Source organism: Suricata suricatta, chromosome 6, assembly GCF_006229205.1.
Source record: "Suricata suricatta isolate VVHF042 chromosome 6, meerkat_22Aug2017_6uvM2_HiC, whole genome shotgun sequence".
In the NCBI taxonomy this organism is placed as follows: domain Eukaryota; kingdom Metazoa; phylum Chordata; class Mammalia; order Carnivora; family Herpestidae; genus Suricata; species Suricata suricatta.
In genome coordinates, this window is record NC_043705.1 from 36,616,469 (window position 1) to 36,629,916 (window position 13,448).

General features: G+C 50.5%; 1 protein-coding gene across 2 annotated transcripts in view; it reads right to left on the reverse strand.

Moving 5' to 3' along the window:
- The window catches only part of DPYSL3 (dihydropyrimidinase like 3), a 109,241-nt gene continuing 95,793 nt past the window's right edge, over window positions 1-13,448 (reverse strand). For both annotated transcript variants that reach the window (XM_029941321.1, XM_029941322.1), the window contains 7 exons: window positions 13,167-13,287; window positions 9,226-9,382; window positions 8,399-8,540; window positions 6,464-6,634; window positions 4,822-5,001; window positions 1,634-1,796; window positions 1-379 (listed from right to left, as the gene is read on the reverse strand). In XM_029941321.1, the coding sequence (XP_029797181.1) occupies window positions 291-379; window positions 1,634-1,796; window positions 4,822-5,001; window positions 6,464-6,634; window positions 8,399-8,540; window positions 9,226-9,382; window positions 13,167-13,287 (1,023 nt within the window). In that variant the 3' untranslated portion in view covers window positions 1-290. The remainder of the gene's footprint in view (window positions 380-1,633; window positions 1,797-4,821; window positions 5,002-6,463; window positions 6,635-8,398; window positions 8,541-9,225; window positions 9,383-13,166; window positions 13,288-13,448) is intronic.

The following is a 13,448-nucleotide window of genomic DNA, read 5'->3' on the forward strand; positions in this document are numbered from 1 at the left end:
TGAACACTATATAGCAGACTCTTTTACCTTAGTAGCCTGTCTGATTGCATGCATGTAAATGGGGGGAGGCAGGGTCCAACAAACCAAGGCTATGCATAAACAGAAAACAAAAGCAATATTCGTAAAGCTAGGCAAGCGAGTGTAGCATTGGAGAAACATAAGGCTTGAGGCTTATTGATTCTTTAGATCACAACTGTTTGGATTCGCTTTCCTTCCTAAATATCGGTGTACCATTTTGGCTTCAAGAAAATCTCTTCTTGCTTCTGCCCCTCTCTTTGGGGAGGGGTCGCTTAACTCAGGGACGTGATGTTGGAACGGCCTCCGGGGGGCGCCACGATGCGCTTGCTGGCCGAGCGCACCCCCTCATCCACTTGGGTGCCTGCGGTGGGCAACACATTCCCAGGGAGAGAAAAGGGAGAGAGAGCAGGGTGTGGACAAGAGAGAAACTGGGTTAATTTTCAGTATCAGATGGCAAGTGCCTTCCTCGCCTCGTCTCCCAAGAAACTTCCATTCCGGTCTGTCAAGTATTCTAGACATTTCCTATCCACCGTCCCCGGGGACTCCCATCTCCACCAGGAAAAGCCAGGTGCTTACCTCGATACCACCCAGCATCATAAAAATGATACTTAAGGAAAGCATTACTTATGAGAAACCACTGCTTACATCTGCTGCTCCTCAGAGACCTGACTCAGTCCTCACCACTATCCTTTGAGGAAGCTACTTGTAGTGTCCCCATTTCACAGAGGCAGTGACTGAGGCTGTGTGAAGTGAGGCAAGTTGCCTGAGGTCTCACAACTCAGCCTAGTGACGGCCGGGCCCCTGCAGCCCTGGCACAGAAGGAAATCCTGATGTGCACCCACCTACGTCCATTCACACAGGAGCTGCCGAAATTGTAGGGATCGGGTAAGTCCCGGGGGGATTCAAAATGGCAAGCACGCTGACAACAAACATAACGTGACCTCAGGCAACGTTACCCTGGCTACCCCAGGGCAAATATTTAATCAGTGGCATCTATGGCTTGCACTACCATTATTACAAGAAAGGGGAGCAGAGGGTAAAAACGCCAGGTTAGGAGCACCTGAATGGCTCAGGTGGTTGAGGTCTGACTTTGGCTCAGGTCATGATCTCACGGTTTGTAAGTTCAAGTCCCACATTGGGCTTGCTGTTGTCAGCGCAAAGCCCGCCTCAGATCCTCTGTACCCCTCTCTGCCCCCCTCCCACCTGTATTCTCCCCAAAATAAATAAATATTTCTTAAAAATACTAAAAAAAACGGGCCAGGTTAGAAAAATCTACTGCAATCTAAGCTATCTTTCCGAGACAGAGACAGAGCCCCTTCATACACGGCCCCCATAGTCTCCTGTGGAAAATCACCGTCAACTTGTAACAGAAAGCATCTTGCCCCCACCTCACCAGGTGTGATCGCTAAGCAGCCCTGGTCATCACTTACACCTGACCTTTGACCTCACAGAGCCTTATGTTACCGTCTCCAGACTCCCTTTTGATTTGGCGAAGCTTCCTGCTTGCCCCCACCCATCTCCCTACAGGTGTCCTGCCACCTTGCAGCGCTCACTTGCTGTCCCTTCCTTGTCCCCTTCCTTCCTCCCTTCTCATCGACCGGCACCCTCCACTCACCCGACAGGCTAAATCCCGACTGGTGGAGGTTCCTCACGGGCGGGTTGGGCCGTGTGGGAGAGCCCCGGGTGGAGCCCGCGGGGGTGCCCCCTTTGGGCGTGGTGGTCAGGTCAAACACTGGCCCGTCATACATGCCCCTCGGGACGGCGTGCAGGTCTGCCATCTGCAGCAGAGAGAGTGCGTCACCCTTTATTCTGTCAACAGCTAAGGTCCGCGCCAGGTGGCAGAGATAAACGAGCGAGTTAAGTGCGTCGTGGGAGCCAGAAAATAATAAAAATCATAGGAAAGGAGAAGTAATATTGGATAAAGGGGGTGTGACAGTGTAACAGGTCAGTGAAGACCTCTCTAAATAGGTGAGCTTCACTCTTTTTTAATATTTATTTATATTTGAGAGAGAGAGAGCACGAGCAAGGGAGGGGCAGAGAGAGGGGAGACACAGAATCTGAAGCAGGCTCCAGGCTCTGAGCTGTCAGCACGTGGAGCTTGAACCCATGAACCATAAAATCATGACCTGAGCCAAAGTCAGGTGCTTAACTGACGGAGCCACCCAGGGGCCCCAGGTGAGCTTCATTCTTAGGCACAAAGGACACGCGTGCTGTGGGGCGGGGGGTTGAGGGATGAGGAGGCTGCAAGGCGCCAAGGACCAGTGTGGAAGGCAGCGTTTCCAGCAGAGGGGGCAGGTGGGGGAAATGTTAGGGATGGAAGGACCCCCTGTACACCGGAGCGGGCGGTGGGGGGATGCTAGTGATAGAAGGACCCCCTGTACACCAGAGCAGAGGGAGTTGGGGGGGGATGCTAGGGAGGGCAGCAGTCTGGGACAAGGTCGTAAGCACCGGGAGGTGTGAGAGCCTGTGGGAGCTCCCCCACACGCTCCTTAGCACAGAGCAGAGGTGGCAAGCCTCAAAGGGAGAGTCCTGAGGTCTGACCCACGGGCCTCTGGCTGTGGCGGTGAACCCGACCTGGAGCTGTGCAGCCAGCCAGCCACACCAGCCGTGGGCATGCGCTGTGTAGGCCTGGTGCCGGGAGCTGGGGGGTGAGGGCCCCCAGCGCGGCTCCCGGCTGCCACCAACGTCTGCTCACTGGCTGCCGCCCGGCACTGGCCGGCTCTGCCACAGAGCCTTCCCTGCCCTGTGTTCGCATTCCGGGCGCAGGCGCTGAGGCAAAGCTCTTACAGGGAAGCCGACGACTCGGGCAGGACCATGTCTATTTCCGTATTCCCCGAAAAGCCTCCAGACCATCAACACTTCTTTGGGTGCAGAATCTAAGTCACACTAATGGAAACCAGGAGATGATGTCCATGGGAGCCTGGGTTTCACTTCTCTCTCAGGCCAAACCTGGAGTGCGGAATTTCACCCCATTCCATGTAACTTTAAACGATCACTTATAAAGAGGGAAGAGCAGTAGAGGGATTTAAAACGCTGTCGAGAAGTAAACAGTGGAGGCTACAGGGATATTGAGTCTAAATGACAGAGGAGTCTGGAGACGCACATGCGCTAAGAGATGTGACCTCTCGTTCAGTGTGGATGCCGGGAGGGGAACGGATTGGAACCGAATGAGCTAGTGGACCTTGGGGAGGGGGACTTCCGGGCAGCAGGAAGAAGCCTGTCCCCACAGGCAGGGCTGGCAGCTGCCTCAGGTGGCGAGGCTGGATGAGCAGGTCGGGGGGATCACTGGGGGCCCTGGGAGGGGCATGGGGTGCTCACGTGTGGAGTCACTATGGTGTGTGCCCAGACTCCCGTCCCCAGCCCCTGACTTCGCCATCACCAGGACTCCATCTCCCAGCTGCTGGGGTGCTGGCCCATCCATGTGCACACATGACTGTGTGTCTTCCAACAGACACAGTTGGGACTAGGGCTCAAGTTCCACCCCATCCCAGGGCTGATCTAGCCCTGCTCTGTGGAGCCCGAACCTGACTGGAAGGTGACCTTGTGATTGGTGTGGGGGTAGCAGGGGCTGAAAAACAGAGTTCTGGGCCTCACCTCTAAGTCAACTGGAGCTTCTTGGTTAAGTGTAGGTAGTAGGTAGGTAGATACATACACACCCAAGAAACAGGTGTCCGTGCATCCCTTTTTCTACCTCTGAAACCAGGGACATACACAAGGTTTTCTGTGAGCCATACACCTAGCTAAGAGTTACAAACATCTGCCCTCCAGAGCAACACTGGAAGGGAAGGACCAGGAGAGGTGGGTGTGGGCTGCAAATTCTCACTGTAAGCCTCAGTTATTTTTTAAAATATGTAACACTGGGGCTTCTGGTTGGCTCAGTACATTGTTTCCGACTCTTGTTTTTGGCTCAGTAATGGTCTCACGGTTTGTGGGATCAAGCCCCAAATCAGGCTTTGTGCTGACAGTACAGAACCTGCTTGGGATACTCTCTCTCATCTCTGTTCCCCTCCCCCACTCTTGCCCCGCCCCCTGCTTGTGTGTTCGCAAGTGCTCTCTCTCTCTCTCTCTCTCTCTCTCAAAATAAACTTAAAAAAAACCCCAAAATATATATAAACATTATTTTCAAATCATGGCAAGAGCCTAAATGCCCATCACCTGATGAGTGGCTCAAGAAGATGTGGTATATATACACAATGGAGTACTACATGGCAATGAGAAAGAATGAAAACTGGCCATTTGTAGGAAAGTGGATGGACCTTGAGGGTGTCATGCTAAGGGAAATAAGTCAGGCGGAAAAGGACAGATACCATATGTTTGCACTCATAGGTCTAACAGGAGAAACCTAACAGAGGACCATAGGGAGGGGAAGGGGGAAAGAGAGCTGGGGAGAGCCAGCGACACAAACCATGAGAGACTAGTGAATACTGAAAATGAACCGAGGGCTGAAGGGGGAAGGGGAGGGGGGAAAGGGATGGTGGTAATGGAGGAGGGCCCTTGTGGGGAGAAGCACTGGGTGTTATATGGAAACCAATTTGACAATAAACTATTTAAAAAATAAATAAATAAAAATTTAAATTATTTTAATTAAACATACTATAAAAAATGTACTAAAAAAGTTTTGGGAAACCACCTTTTATAGCACCTTAAATGCGTGCGATTGTCCCTTGGGAAGAGACTATTGCTGTGAACTCCCTTGGGAGGGCCTACGGCACAGAGCCCTCCCGACCTCAGGGGTACCGTCCCCGTGCCCGAATGGGACACGAGCCGCTGCCCCCACCCCCAGGCTCCACCTGCTCTTCTCACCTTCCTCCGGGCTTTAATGCGCTTGTAGACGTAGTCCGAGAACGGGCCGCAGGGGATGAAGCGGCCGGCCCCCTGGGTCACGTGCAGGTTGCCGTCCTCCAGCATGATCTTGCCCTGGCAGATGACCACCAGCGGGGCCCCCCGCAGCTCCAGCCCTTCAAAGATGTTGTACTCTGCAGCCTAGAGACGGGGGCGAGGGGCAAAGCCACGGGTGTGGGCGCAGCACAGGCAGGAGAGGAAGGCGGTTTTCCTGCGCGTGGGCCCCCGCCTTCCGCAACAGTGCGGCCGGGCTCCAGGCAAGCCGACCTGCAACGCCGCCCACAAGCTCTCAGCGAGCAGAAGCCCCGGGAGAGAGATAGTAGAGACCGGATTTGCCGGCAGAGACGGTCTTCGGTCAGGCCCTCGTGCGGGAGTACACTTTCTCCCTGGCGGTGCTCAAAGAGAAGCCGGAGAACTCTCGGGACGCTGTGTCTGGCACTCCTGTACCGGCGGCCTCAACCCTTGGTCTCCGCTAGCCCAAAACTAAATAATATGATGTGACACAATGTCTAAACAAAGGCCATCCGCTCCCAAAGTGGGTTTTCTCTCTATTGCCTTCATTGATTCAACAAGCGCAAGGCATGATGGCAAAGGGTTAAGGACATCAGCTTGCAGTTGTGGGGTCTGCCTCCGAACTTCACCACTTACCTGCTGCATCAATTATTTAATTTCCCTGCACCTCAGTCTCCTTATCTGTAAAATGGGGGCAGTAACAGTGCCTACCTGGGGGAGACTATTATGGAAACTCCAGGAATTAAAACAGCAGGCTCCACTGCCTGAAACGTAAATGCTTTAAAAATATTAACTGCGTCTGGGGCGCCTGGGTGGCTCAGTTGGCTAAACGACCGGCTTCAGCTCAGGTCATGATCTCACAGTTAGTGGGTTTGAGCCCTGTGCCGGGCTCTGTGCTGACAGCTAGATCAGAGCCTGGAGCTGTCTTCGGATTCTGTGTCTCCCTCTCTCTCCGACCCTCCCCTGCTCACACTGTCTGTCTGTCTGTCTGTCTCTCTCTCTCTCTCTCTCTCTCTCTCTCAAAAATAAATAAAATATTTTAAAAATATATATTAACTTTTTACTAACAAGGATTAAGCCGTTTCTGTTAGGTACCAGGCTTTCATTATTATCCTCCACGTGAAAGTCCTCATGAGGACGGTATCAGTGCTGTTCACCAATTTGTTCCCTGTTCTTTCTCCTTCTGGGTACGGGGGACGGCTGCACGCCCTGCCCTCCTGGGCTGAGGGCAAGCCCAGGACTGGCTGTGGCGGGTGCCATGTGAGAGGGAGTGGTGTGGACCACTTCTCTAAGGAAAGCTTCCAGAGCAAGTTCTCCAGGGACCACGACCAGGTCCCCGGCCTCAGCCGACACGGAGGCGCGTGCAGAGAGGGTGCCCCCGTGTCTGAGTGTCCGTGCTGGGAGCTGCCCTCTGCTGACCCAGCCGGGAGAAATAACCTGCTGAGGTGTTACCTCTCTGAGAATTTGGGAGGGTTTGTCACCGCGGCCCATCCTGGCCCAGTTGGCCCAGGGACTCCACATCTGCATGTCTCTCCGGACTGAGGCCCGCGCACACCTCCGCTCCGCCCCTCTCCCGCCGGCGCGAGCTTACCGACTGGTGGTTCTTGGCAGAGACGATCTTGACCGCATCTGGATCCCAGATCACCAGGTCGCTGTCGGAGCCCACAGATATTCTCCCCTTGCGGGGATACAGGTTGAAGATCTTGGCGGCATTTGTGCTTGTCACAGCCACAAACTGGTTCTCGTCCATTTTGCCTGTGGCCTGTTGGAACACCAAAAGAAGAGATGTCCGTGCAGGACTTCTGAGCTCAGAGCAGGGTGACCACAGACGGGCCCCTGAGAAGATGCACACAGAACCCGACCCACGAGCGGTTCAGGTGGCTGCGCCAACCTGACTGCCAGGCAAAAACGATTAACGCGGCTTCAGGAGCAGGCCGCTAACTGCTCTGGAAGTGTGCATTTCTTCCTGGATGTGTGGATACGGTCACTTCTCTGCTTTCTTATTCCAAAAAGAATTGCACAGGCGCCTGGGGGGACTCAGTTGGTTAAGCATCTGACTTCGACTCAGGTCATGATCTCACAGTCTGTGAGTTGGAGCCCTGCGGCGGGGTCTGTGCTGACAGCTCAGAGCCTGGAGCCTGCTTCCGATTCTGTGTCTCCCTCTCTCTCTGCCCCTCCCCCTACTCATGCTCGCTCGCTCACGCCCCTTGCGCGTGCCCTCTCTCTCTCTCTGAAAAATTAACATTATAAAAGACAGCACAACTGCATTAAAAAAATTATAAAGTTCCTAGTAAAAACTGATGTGGTTATGAGCCCATTTTTTAGATATGTTTGCATTTGTGTGGTCATAGGATAAATACAGAAGAGTCTCACCCAAATGATAGTCATGGTTAACCCTGGATTATGGAATTACTGAGTGATTTTTGTTTTCTTTCTGTGCTTTTCTGTGCTTACCAAGTGCTCTTTAATGAGAGTGTATCATGTCAGTAATTAAGATATATTATTTTTAACAATTCCACATAGTGCCAAGAGAAATATATATATATCTGCACATATATATGTTCATAAATACACAACAATGTTTAAAAAAACAAAATCTAACTATGTGAGAGAAGAGACAAAAATATTTATGCTTTTCCTCTCACAAAACAAAAAAATTCTGGAGAAGGAAAAAAGAATTTAGTTTCAAATCTAGCTTTGAGCTTCCTAGGAACAAAGATAAGAAGGGAAACGTGGTGGCTCACACTGTGTAGATGAATGAGGCATTCATTCATATGCGATGTATGTAGCTCAGAAATAAGTGTCTTTAGAGATTTTAAAATAAAAGAGAAGTGGGGTGCTTGGTTGGCTTAGTTGGTAGAGTATGTGACTCTTGACCTTGAGGTTGTGAGTTCAAGTCTTGCAATGAGTAGAGAGATTCCTTAAAAATAAAATCTTTAAAAAAAGTAAATAAAATAAATAAAAGGAAAAGAAAATGATCAACTTAACAATGAGTTAATTATTAGTTTTACTAAAATCTTTGGGCCAGCCTTCATTTGCAAGGTTTTTTTGTCAGCCTCTGTCATGTTATTAAGGAAAATAAAACCAGGCCAATGTCAGAAGACACTGGTGGGCAATCACTTGTACAGCCTGGATGACCACACACTCAGTCAAGAGCATCCTTGATGAGCGAGTAGACCTTTGTCTCTTGGGCACAGACCCCTTGCTTACCATTTCAAAGGGTTCTATCCAGACCTCTCAAAAGAAGGGAGAACACTCCCTTGTTCTGGTGTATGTTTAAGGCACTGTTAAGTACAGACCATTCATGCCATCGGATGAAGGATGTGTATGTCTGCTTCCTAGTTCTTAATAGTCTAGATGAGGAGATCTCAGAATCTCAAGATTCATCACTTGAGAAGCAACATTCCTCAACCACCTGAGACACCTGGTTCCAGAAACATCTCAGCAGCTGTGAGGGCTCACCTACAAAGAAGCAGGAGCAGGAGGTGCTGATCTGGCCCCGGACCCCAGTGACGTTGACCCTTACCACAGCCTTGTCCCAGATGACAGACATTCGCTCTTCCACACCATTGGTGCCCTCAGGGATGGCTGTGAAGTTGTCCTTCCCAATGGCTTTCTGGGCAGTGCTGAAGGTGCAGTGGGCACTCCCAGAGAGCTGCAGATCTCCGCTGGCAAAGAAAAAATGTGCCGCGTAAACCAGAGAGGTGGCTAGAGGCACCGTGGGGGCAAGAATCGAGTGTCCGGTGTCAGTACTTGGAAGCTGAGACTTGAGTTTAGAGTCCTGTCTGTCCTTCTTACCAGCTGTGTGAGTGTGAGTGAGTTCTCTCCCTCCCTGGGGCTCAGACAGCTCATCTGGAAACGAGGGGGCAGGGTTAGATCACCTCTGTGTGACAGAATAAAAGGGACCCAAGTGAATGATACGACTGGCCCTCTATGTCCCGGGGCGGGGGCGGGGGGCGGGGCAGCAGCAAATGAGTCTCCCTGTAATCTCAGTCAGATGCTGTTCACAATTAGGCAAATGGCCTGACCATGTAAGGGGGAGACGATAGTCCCTCACAGATACAGTTGTCACAAGGAACCATGAGATCACGCGTGTAGTCACACAGTGCTTGGCACATGATATGTGTAAAATGCTCTTCCCATTAATATGATTACGGTTTGTAATTTGTAAACCACGATGGAGAAGAGCCTGCCGTCTGTGCTCAGGACTGCAGGGGAATTCCCCATGGGTTTTCCTCACTGCAGACTCTAGCCTATCTCATGGGTGGGCTGTTCCAGTCTGCATCACCACCCCCCTGCCCATCCCCACAATGTTTCCCCGTGATGCGTGCTGCTTGCCAATCCTGCACCAACCTGGCCAGCAAGGAGTTGATGTAGTCAGGAGTGGTCGGGTCAGGGCTCAGAGGTGGGGATGTCACAAACGCAGCCGCCTTTGCCCAGTTCTTGCTCCAGTAGTGAGTTCCGTCTGTGCCAAGGCTGGCAGTGATGGGCTCACCAAAGACCACGTTCCCTGCAAGGGTAGGAAATAGGTGATGCATAAGGCATGTGCTGCTCCGGGCCTGGGTCAGGTCATTGTAGCCCCCAGCTACGATGAAAACAGGCAGGCCTGGGTTCAAGTCCATGTACCCACCTTTTCTAAGCCTCTGCTTTCCTATCTGCTAAACATGAACAATTCTGTATTCCCTAGTTCACAAGAAGTCATTGGTTATAAGATGCAGCTTTAATTCCCAAATCCTGAGACAAATTAATATTTGAGGCAAAACAAAAAAATGTATACTGATTACAAGATACATCCAGATTTCAGAAATATTAAAATGTGGACTAGATCAGTCTCAGAATTGATGCGTAAGACTATGTCTACTTCTCAGCCTTCTGAAAAAGAAAGGATTTGACACATACAAAGTGTCTGGCATACAGGAAATGCTCAGTGAAAGCGATTTCCTTATACTTCTGCTATTCTTTCCCATGGTAGGGCTCCAAAGCCGCCAACGTGCTTGCATCACTGGGAACTGCTATATCATGCTTATTGCAAGGAAATGTCTTGGTTGCACAAAGTAAAGTCCACTCGGTTGGATAAGAGGCTCTCATGATCTTTCCATCATGCCCATTACTCCATAACCTAATGCAAGGAGTCATCTGCTCAAGGACACCCTATAACCTGGGACACATCAAAGATGAGGCTCACTCCTTAGAACTTGTGACTGGAATTGGGGGCTTATACACCCAAAACAAGCAGAGGGGAGTAGGGACATTGGGAAATAAACTGATCTAAGGTAGCTTCTTAAAGAAGAGATAGAGAAACAGAAGGCAAATGCTGTCTCATAGCAGGTTGGTTGGTACCAAGTTTCTCTACACCAGAATCTTGGGCAAAAGATGGTCCATAAAGCCCTGGACTTCTTCCAGCTTCAGCCCTCCATCTTCCACATTCCAGTTCTTCACAATGTCAAAGTCTAGGAAGGCTCTATGGCCAAAATTATAAACAGGTCTTGCCTTCCTTCAACTCCAATCTATTGGTTTTGGTTCCTTGGAATTCTTTGTTGGAAGAATTCTAAATATGCTTCCAGTTTCACTACAAGAGTCAAGATTGATTTGTGATGCCTGTCATGGGCAAAAGAAGGAAGCAATGACAATGATTCATCTATGACAGCCCTGCTCTTTGGGATGACTGGGAAGAGGATCCACACAAGACTAATGAGAATTTCAAGGGCTCTCTAAAACTATTTACCCAACTAAAGCATACAGGACCACAAAGAAAAGAAAGAAATGAAAGTCAAGACAAGCCCTCAGGTACTTTTAAGAGAAAAACAATCTTAAAAGTAGAACTCTCCCTTTGGACTATCTTTAGATGGAAGAGTAGAATAAAGCAAAAATTGTAATTATAGTTGGGTTTGCATGTGAGCTCTCCCAGCTGGGAGATCCTGACACACTGTGCCTCAATTTGAAAAATGGGGATAATAATTTTTCAGTGTGAAAAATGGAGATGGTAAAGGCAATTTATTTCTCAGGGTTCTGTGACAGTTCTACAGAATGCTAAATCTGAAGTATTTGTGTCAGTGCAGGGCACACGGCTGGTCCTCATTAAACTGTGGATTCCTCATATTAATTCTGAGCAGCCATGCAGAGCTACTGGAGAACACGGGGTGACCGGGGACACTGGGGTGGCTCAGTCAGGTAAGTACCCAACTTGATTCCAGTTCAGGTCATGATCTGACGGCTCATGAGTTTGAGCCCCACATGGGGCTCTGTGATGAGACAGCACGGACCCTGCTTGGGATTCTCTCTCTGCCCCTCCCCTGCTTGTGCGCACTCACACTTGCTCTCTCTCTAATAAATAAACTTAAAAAAAGAAAAAAGAACACTTGGTGACCCAACACAGTGGAACTCAGGCTCAGGAGGGAAGAGTGAACCCTGCTACACTCTATTCCTGATCTTGGATTCTCAGTTCCTTCCCAGAGAACAGGCCGTGAAACGTTTGCTGGCTTCCACGTCAGGAGTCAAGGTTTCGGCACTGGAACGAGGCTCCCTGCCACCCGGGAGACACAGCTGTAGAGTTCTTTGGGAGAGACCACCGGGAGCCAGAAGGCCAAAGGTGAGGAATCTTTCTCCATGGGTTTAAAATAAGACCCAGCACGTAGCTGAAACACCCTGTCCTCCAGACGCTCGTGCAATCCTGGGAAAAGCTCCCAGGCAGGAGGCAGCCAGGAGACAAGGCATGAGAAAGGGAGTGTGGTAGGTGGTCTTGGAGAGATGGTGGGGGTATTCCCCATGCATTTTTCTTTTTCTTTTCTTTCTTTTTTTTTTTTTTCTTTCCTTTCTCCAAGAATGGGTAAGGAAGATTGGGCTGCTTTCCTGGTTCTCGCCCAATGACTCATACCCAGTGGAGTAGCAACATCAGGTCATGTAGAGACATTTAAGAGCAGGGAAAGAAACACAGCAGGCTTACTGTGAGCAGGGCAAGGCAGGAGACGTCCCAGAAATGTGCTAGCTACAAAGACTGTCTAGACAAGTAGGGAGAATCCCCTTCCAGAAGAAAAGGGTCCCCTTTGCCAGAGAGGCAGGCAGCTGAACACTCCAGCTGTCAGAGTCAGTGGGACTATTTTTAGCCACTTCCAGCCACTCACATGAGAAGTTGGTAGATGAGCACCCCCCACTCCCGCCACCAGGCTGGCTCTCCACGACCTGAATGGCCACCAGCGCAGTGGGAACGATCATACACAGGGGCCTAGTAAATCTTCTCTCCCAACCAAACACAGGGCCCTGTGCCTGCAGGCTCTCAACCACACTCTTTTCGCAGGAGAGCCCATTAGTGTGTCCCTGAAGAGAAGAACAAAAAGCCTAAAAGAAAGCTCTGAAGTGAGAGTAAACTTCAGCTTAGCACCAGATGAGCCAATGAAGCCTAAGTTAACAGCCCAAGTCAGAAGGTGGTGGGGACAGAGCCCTGGGGCATGAAGGCCATGCCACTAGGCATGCCTCAGAGACCCAGTCAACCCCTTTCCCAAAATGACCTGTGCTCACCTGTGTGGCTCCGGTGGTGGGACCCTGCCCCTGCACTCTGCCCTCAACCCTGGACACTCAATCACACCATCCCCAGAGCAGGTACTGGTTCAGGGATTGGCCCGTGTCCCACGCCCAGGCCATCACGGTCCACTTTGGCTTGAGCCATTAGAAAAGAGGGACTCTACTTTCTCATTATGCACCCCCTATCAAGTGCCTATTAATAGTTATTCTTGTCGCTGTTCACACTAAATAAAAAGCTGACAGAGAAGAAAGCAGAGACAAGAGAAGAGGAATAGTGATAGAGCCCCAACATCACTGTTTCAATGCCTTGATCCAGCTATACCTGAAACACCCCCAACCAATAATTTACTTTTGTTTGTTTAAGTCCATTTGAGTTGGATCTTTGACTTCTGCCCCCAGTATAATCTTGACTAGTATGTCCAATATAAACCTCAGATAACATGAACTGCCAATGAAGGACCAAAGGGAGAAAGGAAGATGCGCCTAGTCTCAAAGACTGAATGAAGGTGTCTCATCTCAGACAAACCATTCACCCTTCCTGAGCCTAGTTAACTCCTCTGACCAGAGGGAGAAATGCCAGGGTCCTGCCATCCACACAGGATGCTGAAAGGATCCCCTGGGCTAACTCGGAGGAAGGGCTTCCCAGAGAGCAAGGCAGTGAGCAAAACAGGCACCATTTCTACAGAACAGCTGTAGGGGAGGGTCAGGAGGGAGGGTTGTTGGGGGGGAGGGGGCAGCCACACAGCTGGTTCTGAGCTCTTGGGAACACCAATCACCTTTTTTCCTGGCTTGGGAGATGAGGTCAGCCGCACTCTTGCTCATGACCTTCGTGACGTAAAGCGGACAATTGGTTTGGCTCGCGATGGTGATGGCGCGGAACACAGCTTCAGCTTCCAGCTGCAAAGAGAAGTCCCAGGAGTCGAGAGAAGCATGAGTCTCCTGGAGCACTGCTCCTCTGCCTCCATAAACTGAGACAGTAGTGGGTGAGGTCCTAAAAGCCTACAGGATCTGGAGTTAAAGTCCTTGGATCCAAATCTTGGATCTACCACTTCCCAGCC